At 39.0% G+C, this 9,254-nt stretch overlaps 1 protein-coding gene across 1 annotated transcript in view; it reads right to left on the reverse strand.

Annotated features, from left to right (window-relative positions):
- The window catches only part of crb1 (crumbs cell polarity complex component 1), a gene marked incomplete at both ends in the record, with an annotated part of 28,128 nt that extends 19,369 nt beyond the window's left edge, over positions 1-8,759 (reverse strand). The window contains 5 exons of the mRNA XM_081385273.1: positions 257-439; positions 655-794; positions 1,887-2,078; positions 2,644-3,232; positions 8,675-8,759. Of these exons, the coding sequence (XP_081241399.1) occupies positions 257-439; positions 655-794; positions 1,887-2,078; positions 2,644-3,232; positions 8,675-8,759 (1,189 nt within the window). The remainder of the gene's footprint in view (positions 1-256; positions 440-654; positions 795-1,886; positions 2,079-2,643; positions 3,233-8,674) is intronic.
- Positions 8,760-9,254: the final 495 nt, after the last annotated feature.

The following is a 9,254-nucleotide window of genomic DNA, read 5'->3' on the forward strand; positions in this document are numbered from 1 at the left end:
AGGGAATATGGTCGAATGACAATTTATCTGTCACAGGGTGTAGAAAATGCACGCAAACAGAACTGTATCAGGTAGCCGCACGAAAGAAAAAAAAAACAAATGGGTTTATATAAGAAATGTCCTGATTGGTGAGTGGGACTAACACAACCTTCTCTTCTGAATAATAATCAACAGTTTATCCTAATCCTGCTTTTTAACAATGTCACACTTAGTGAATGATGTGTAAAGCAAAAGTTTAAATGGGGCTGTGAGATACCTGAAAATCCAGGTGGACATTTGCAGATGAAGCCAGAAGCATGCCTGGGGTTGTATTGAGAAGGAAACAAGGGCTCTAAGCCATAAAGTGGCTTCCATGAGCGCTCAATGCAAGTGCCTTCATTCAAACAGGGACTGCTTTCACACTCACTGACATCTGTCTCACAGTTACGACCCTCGAACCCTAGTACAGAGCAGATATGAGAGGAAAGCCTATTGATGTTTTGTGTCCTAGTTTGCATAACTTATTTTAAGCCTTTACCATGATTTCTAAAATGAAGAAATGAATGAACATTACAAGTATTGCATGCACATTATAAATACATCTACAAATCATGTACATAACTATATAAATACAGAGCCACAATATTAAAGTTTATTTTAGTATATTTTAGTCACCTGGCCAGCAAATGCAGGTGTAGTTCCCATTTTCATCCTCACAGGGGGCGTCGTTGAGGCAGGGTTGAGACCAGCAGGGAGGAGGTGGGATCTCACAGTGAACACCAGTAAAGTTAGTCTGTGAGCAGTCACAGCGGTAGCTATAATATTATTTCAAAATAAATATAAAGGTTAGTTAATTTAAGTATATATGTAATTTAATTTCAGGTATACTCATTTTGAGCACATTCACAGAATGATTTAACATAATAAGCATACATTTCAACATAATATCACTCTACACAATAAAAGAGTACATGTGGTTTACACCTACTCTGTGTGTAATGAGGGACTAGTTTTATTTATTTATCATTTCATTTACAAATATATTCCTCCTTTTTGAAAATTGATTATTATATTATTAATATTCCTATATTATATTACAATTATTTATATTTAAAATTATTCATAGTATTCTCCCAAAAACACATACCCCGTCATTGAAAAGAAAAGAATTATATTTTGCATTAAGAAAATGAAACCCATTTTTGGACCATAAAGAGTTTTGCATTGCGACAATATGAATTGCTCCCAATTCTTATTATAAACTCTTTTTTTTTAAGTCAACATAAAATAAAGGAAGAACAAACACTGCCAACATGTATACACATTATAATGTAAAGTACACATTAAAATGTAAATGATATGTTATATAACATATATATTGCAGTAGAGAAACAGAAAGTTTAGTATAGTACCTGCATTTTGTGGTGGTATTTAACTGTCATCATCATTATAATCATCCAAAAATGTTATTGGTACAAAAATAGGCTTACTTTTCTTTATGCAAAATACAATTTCAATTTCTTTCCCTATATAGTATATAAAGGAATTATGGCTATAATTAATTTGAAATATAATTAATTACATGAATTTTAGGGGCATCTAACTGTATTGTATTGGCTCCATCGCACAGTGAGGTTTTGCGTCATCTTCGTCATCAATCAACTGTATGAAATATCAGATGACCTACAGAGGTCTGGGGCAGGGTGGGCGCATTAAACGAGCTGATAATTTTATCGCGTTATTTTTTCTCATAACTAATTAATTAATTTAACGTGTTAAATCAACAGCCCTAGTAGGAATGAGTTAAAAAAAATGGAGGACAAATTGATTAAAAATGATCAATTATTTCCTGAAATGAGACCTATATATAAAAAAGACCAAAATACTAACATGGAAATGTATTGTACCTATTGATTTCATCCACACACAGAGCTCCATTTTGGCATGGCTGGTCACTGCATTCATCAATGTTTGTTTCACAGCGTTCCCCCTGGAAGCCCGCCAGGCAGGTACACGAGAAGCCGTTGATGTGGTCATGGCAACTGCCGCCGTGGAGACAGGGCTGTGATTGACACTCATCAATCTGAACCTCACAGCTGCTACCTGAAACATCAGAGACAGTGGTGTTGAGTGCAAAGATGCCAATCCGCTTTTTGTCGAGATCTCTGCATGGCTTATTACACATACCATCTGGACAGGCCTCATCCTGGATCAAACAGACTGTAACTGGAAGCTTCCAGTCAGTCTTTAGGGCAATTGATATGCTGCCCACAGCTTTTCCTTAACTTGATCAAAAATGTTTTTAAGCAGATTTGAACCGTGAGGATTAACATCACTTGTTTTAAGATACCAGGTCTTGTTGTCACAAGAGGAGGTTGTCAAAATGCTTGTATTCTATTCTCTTGCATTTGGGTTCAAACACCTAGTTCAAAAACCTCATTTTTCGTGACTTCTTACCCAATTAAGAGACAGCATAACCCACTATAGGGTCAATGTACTTAGTCATTTACATTTTGTCAGTGGTCCTTCATAAACAAATGTTGCATTTCAGAGTGCAATATCATCATTCAGCCACAAGATGGCATTGTCTGCATTTGGCAGTAGTTGAGACATTCCTCATGTCATTCTAACAGGTGAGTCGCACATGGTGCATCAGACTTTCACTCACCCGTGTATCCAGGCCTGCAGAGACAGATGTAGTGCCCGATCTTGTCCACACAGGTGGCTCCGTTCCTGCAGGGCCACGACACGCATTCATTTACCTCGATCTCGCAGCGCTTGCCCTGGAATCCAGGCACGCAGAAGCAGGTGGGGCCGTCCCGTCTGCTGCGGCAGATGGCGCGGTTGCGGCAGGGGTTGGGGGAGCAATGGTCCACCTCTTTCTCGCAAGAACTCCCGGTGTAACCCTCTTGACAGATGCATGCATACCCCGGGCTCGTGTCTTGCACTGCCAGACAGCGGACGCTGTCCCCGCACAGCCCCTGAGCGCAGAGCTGGGCACTGGAATGACAGTCCTGCCCCAACAAGCCGGGCTCACATTGGCAAACCAGTTCCCCTGGGCGGGCGCCGGAGGGATGACACGTCGCGTTGCCCTGGCAGATGGACAGTTGGCAGAGCGCATTTGAAGATTCACAACGGGCTGGCACAGGCACCTGACACTGGCATAGGAAGTCAGACGGGGCTTCCCTGCACTCTGCCCTGTTTTGGCAAGGTTTCTCCAGGCAGAGCGTTGAGGTCTTGAGAAGTGTTAAACCTACAAGGATTTACAAGAAGAAGAAAAAAAAACACTTTAACATTCATTGAAAAGTTGTCAGCTTCCCTAATGTACGTTGAATGAAATGTGAATGCTGTTACACTCTTAAAAATAAATGTTCCAAAATGGGGGTTTCACAGCTGTGCCATAGAAGAACCAGTTTGGGTTCCCTAAAGCTCCGTACCTTTCAGTAAACAGTTCTTAAAATGGCTACTTTTTTCTTAGTGTGGAGGAGGCGTGGCTGTGGCAATGCTCTGAAGGGAGGTGGGATTTTATGATTTCAAAGCTAGCTTGCTATTACTAGCCTCTCTGAAATTGCCAACCCTACCTTTAAGAGTGTACAGCAGCTTTGGAAAAGTTTATTTGCACACTTCCCCTTTTAAAATTCTTGAACATTCTTCCAAATATCACATCCTGAATTTTTGACTTCAACTAAAGTATACTTTTATTCTTTACATTTTATTTGCTTTTCATGATACACATTGTTTCAAAGAACCTTTACAGAAAATCATGCTAAAGTTTATCATATCTTTTATTAGCATTTAGCAGATTAACGCTGGGCGAAAGCTAGTTACATTTTGCGACAATACAAGCAATCAAGCAATTGAGATGTGCCGAGTAAAGTATATTGTATGCAGATAAAGTCGGAAATACTTGTATATCTAACTTTACATAAAGAACTGGGTGATAAAATGGTTAATTTTGCGTCGTAAAAAAATCAGCCATTTCAGATTTACTAGGTAGCCAATATTTATCGCTTTACGCGAGTGTACTGTATTTTATATAAAGTTATATATATATATATATATTATAACTGACTTTATATTGAGAGAAGTGCGATAATACAGTTTATATTTTGCCGTTATATAAACAATCACACAGCTGTGATTTGCTATACAGTATAATAATTTGCGTTACTTTAGTTTGCGTACAGCCAAATGCTTTGCCTTTCAAAATATACTCCATTACTCACACATGTGCTTAGCCGCGCACTACAAAGTTTCACTCTTGTCAAGTGTCAGAAGTATACTTTCGACTTAATAGGATGTGTGACACTGGCATGCTCGCTGAGTCATGGCCAGTTAGCAAATACACTGTCAAATTGACATTTACTGTTGTTCAAATACAGCATGTATCAATTCATGACTCATAGCTGTTTTATACGACACCACATTTATCCTAGAGCATCATACTTTCAAATTAGCCTACATAAATTAGTAAGAAGGCTATCTTTTGAATTCTTGCTTTCACATAGCAATAACAGTTAGCTAATATATTATTATGAATCCATTCTTGTCTTTACATGGTTGTTTTCGATAAAGGTGTCACTTTAAAGCTCAACAAGATTTCAGGATTCTAGTATAGTTGCATATATTGTGCCGCACTGTCCTTGTATAATGCCCTTCAAACAGATAACATACGGCCAACAAGCTTGAAACAAAAGGCCAATAAGCATTAGATGAATTGGCTAATGAACCAACTGGGATTCAGAGCCAATCAAACATCAGGTGATGAAGCCTTGTGCCTGCATTGTGCTTGACCCATCCTAAAATAGTTACTAAGAACCACTCTGGTTATGGTGATTCTTCCATTGGGATTTGCGCAGAGAATTAATAATCACACACGCCTAATGATTGTTAATATCCATACGGGAGTGTTACAAACAGAGGTACAATTCTTGCACCTACTGTAGGAGAAATCCCCTAAATTGAATATCTTTGTCCATGCAGCCATGTTAGAATCGTGTTGATGATCTTGTGCATCTGCGATTGTGAATATGAGCTTTGAGCACCCCTAATCAGATCATGGGGTTTATGTGACTACATGGGATTAACCTGTTAGTCCCATCTACTAAGGATAGCTGTTGTTGCTGGACCCCTTTAATGAGAGCTGATTATTACTTGTATACGAACAGAAGCCAAACTTGAGAAAGCGCTTTAACTTGATGCAGTCAGTTCATCTGTTTGTGATAAAACTAGCTAGCACCTGTAGCAGGGTGCAAGTTTGTGAAAAAGTTTGTGTGGTCTTAAAAGTGTGTATCCTTTTTACATAATATTTATTGGATTTTAATATACACATTTTAGCCAGAATCCTATAAAATAAATATGCTTGCTTGCTAAAAGAAATACACAACTTCTTTAATGATGTGTATATCGAACAGTACACTGACAAAACATAAGTCATTATCTCATTGTTATCAATTTACATTCAATGTAGTCTATACCTTAAATGTAATGTTAGTCACTTTTCCCCCGTAACAATTGCATTCAAGGAATACATTTGATTAGTTTATGCATTCCCTAATGCGAACCCATAACATGGAGCGTTGCAAGCGGCATGCTCTACTGTTTGAACTTTAGTGTAAGTTTACAGGACAACGATGTACTAAAAACTAAACCTTTTTCTTTGCGTTTTTCATGTACAGACGACAACGTTGTCAAAACAATCCCGTTCACACAGAATAAAATGATTAAAATGGCTGTATTCTGCTGCCAGGCCAGTAGTTGGCGACGTCACTTTGTAAAGAAAGTGTCCGGTTTATTGTGGGCGGGACGCTTTAGATTCTAAAGAGAATCTGATTGGACAGTAAATCTGATGAGAAGCCTGAAATGCAGAGTGATGTTATCAAAATCATTGATCCGTATTGGCTGAAGAGAGAGATTGTACGTTTTGAATGCTTAGATATTCTAAATAGGGCTGGGGTGCGTTTCCCGTACAACTATATATCTCGCTGCTTAACTATACGATGCATCTTTGGAGAAATCAACTAGCCTAGCTAGTCACGACTGTTTCCCGAAACCGTATGTCGCAAAGTATCGTTTAACCACGTTGGTTTATGACGTCTCGCACGTGGTGGAATAATAACTTATTTTAATTCATCTGTTTGAGATCGAATTAACGCTAGATTTTGTCATATAAGTTACAGACATGGCATCTGAAGACAGACATGGCATTCAAATTTTTCTCAGTTATTTTGCTTTATTACCAGACTCAATGGTAGAGCACGTTCGCACATGCGCAGTCTTCAAAAACGGTGCTTTAAATGACCAACTAAAAGACGTAAATTACATTTGTATGTATTCTAAATAAATAACACGGGTTGTACTGAATGTCAGCTTGCTTATTTTGCTAAAGATAAGGATTTATTCAGTCTACATCTCATGTAAACTAGAAACTATGCTTCTAATGACAGCTCGTTCCAACCACACAAGTTTGCGATGCTGTTTGCGAACGTTCGTTAGAACGATGGTTTCGGGAAACACCAAATCGTTGAACTATGCTGATAACGACGGAACTTGCGAGCAACGATGCTTTCGGGAAACGCACCCCTGTACAGTTAATCGCAATGAAACCACACACGATTTGGCAAAGGCTGCGATTCTTTTATGTGCAGTGCGGATGATCGGTAGTAAATGCTGCTCCATCTGAACGCCAGAGGGCACTCTCACGCAGACACGCCAGATATGAAGTATGATATCATTCCAGGAAATCTCTATCGGGCATCATCGCTTTGATTGATTAAACATGACTAATAAACACACAACTGCCTTATTCAGTGTAAGAAGCCACATCATCTCACAGAAGGATGCTCAACAGTTGTTATGAAGTGAGTTTGGAGTAAAAGCATGTTATTAAATGTCTTTTGGCGGGCAAGAGGTTCATTAATGCTTTTCATGTTTGGAAAGATGTTTGACGGGTGTTGCTTTATCAAATGCACGCTATAATTGACTCAAACTCACTGTGCTTTCAGATGGAGCAGCGTTTACTGCTGTCCGTCGACAAGCTGCGCATAACAAATAATCGCAGCATTCGCGATTTCATAATCACGATAGGCTAAGCCAAATCGGTTTAAGTGCGATTTCATCTAAATTGCGATTAATCGTGCAGCCCTACTTCTAAATGCAAATTTTGTCATTGTTTTGGAACACACTAGCTTATAGATAACATTAAGGCTAATATAGTCATACTTAGAGTCAAAACACTTTCATTTTGATTTCATGTGGACTTTAACATCGAAAAAATGTACACACTTCAGCTTAAAGTGTCAGTTTGTGCATATACCTGACTGGTCAAATCTACACAATGCAGGGCCTGCACAGCTTTAGATAAAGCGTATACATAAAAGCCTCCTCCATCCTGTATTCAGCTGGTCATTCTCAGAAATGCCAGAGGAAACAATGCTCTGTTATCTATCCAAAAAACGGCTTAACCTCTGTCAGCCCTATTCACTGCGCTCACTGGGCAAGGACGTTCGCAAACTTTGGAGTCTCAACAAAGCATCAAATTATGTCCCCATAGCAACCAATTCCACACTTCCAGCTTTCCTTTTGCAGGGGTTGCTATGGTAACCGGCAATAGACATAAGTCAGTCATTTAGGGGGTGTCTAGAAACCCCATTCAAACCCTGCAGTCTGCGATGTTTTTTTTATTACAGACTGTGCATTGAGACAAAGGCTAATAGCGCAAGCAATCATGAGCGTAATTTGGCAATGTCGCTATCAGGATTGCCACTCACTTACAATCAGGGTCCAGAGAGGAAATTTGCTGTCGGTTTATTGCATCAAAAAGTCCTTAGGATTTAAAAAGCTGTGTAGTCAATAACTTTTAAGCATGTTAGACTCAAATTTCTATATCAAACGTCTATATTTTAGTTGTTGGCCAGCTGGTTTTGGGACCAAAATTGGCCGTTTTGCATGGGGGATTTTTGTAAAATCAGCTTATTGGAAGTCTAGACCAGCGCTCAACTTGAGCCCACACGTATTATCCCAAAACACAAGGATGTCAAACCATATGTTCATTTAAACAGAGCTCTATAATCCTCCTAAGATACATACAGTTTAAGTATCAAACTCAAATGTTTTACAAACGGTAAAAATGCAAACATTTAAATGCCCAGGCCTTTTTTGTGTGTGTGTGCATGTGATGAAAGCAAATCACAATCCTTTTAAATGTACCAGAATCTAGAAAATGAAAAGCACAGCTCTGTTTCTAAGTGTCTTTGATGCACAGCCTTTTATGTCCTTAAGTGCCACTGCGGCTGATGCGTCCAGGGTTACGATTCCTCTGACCACACTCATGCGGAGCCGTATCAAAGCAAACGGGAACAATATTAAGCCACTAGGTAGTGTTTTTCATCCATATAAGAAGAAAATTAGACACACACACACACACACACACACACACACACACACACACAAAAGTATTAACCATCATTAAGTGTTTAGAAGACTTTCTACACGTTTAAATACAAATACTAGTATGTAAAAAAACACCATGTTGTTTAATTATTTAGAAAATGTAGTAGGCCTACTAAAATTAGTTGCAGGACAAGGTTTTAGTATCTCATATAAGTAAATCTTTGCTCTTTGACACTAGAACATTCAACAAGTGGACTAAGAATGACGTCATCACTGCATAAAAGCAACAGACTGGAGTACTTACTTTCTGTCCACTGCAAAAGAAGAAACAAGACACATACAACTAATCTGAGCCACATTGAACCCAAAACCGTAAGATCCATATCCATAGTTAGATGTCATTGTGATAGTAGGCAAGCTGACATGATCACGGTGTGTTCCTCAAGCATCCTCTAGTGTGTGTGTGTGTGTGTGTCTGTTTGAGGCTCTCTGAGTCTTAGCATGCTCTCATTCACATACGCACCAATGAGGAGCAACTCTCTGTATCCTCAATACAAAGAGGCCTCTGGGGATTGGTGAAGACTTGAACAGAGACAGAGGCCATCAGGCATGCTGTCTGAATATTAATCAGCAGGTGATGATTACATTGGATATTAAATATGCAACGGCAGACAAAATGCTACTACGCAGTACTTTTAACCCTCTTGCAATCAAGGCCTTCCATACTTCAGTCTAATGACTTCTCTCAAAAAGCACTAAGGTTAATTTAATGCAAAATAGACCATGCCATCTGCTGGGATTCATGGGTAAGAAAGTACACTGCCTTCCGGTTAGTGTTTAAACACCCAACTCATTTGACTTCCAAGCCATGAACTGCAAAGTGA

This window comes from Scardinius erythrophthalmus (genome assembly GCF_964197995.2).
Source record: "Scardinius erythrophthalmus genome assembly, chromosome: 14".
Lineage (NCBI taxonomy): Eukaryota > Metazoa > Chordata > Actinopteri > Cypriniformes > Leuciscidae > Scardinius > Scardinius erythrophthalmus.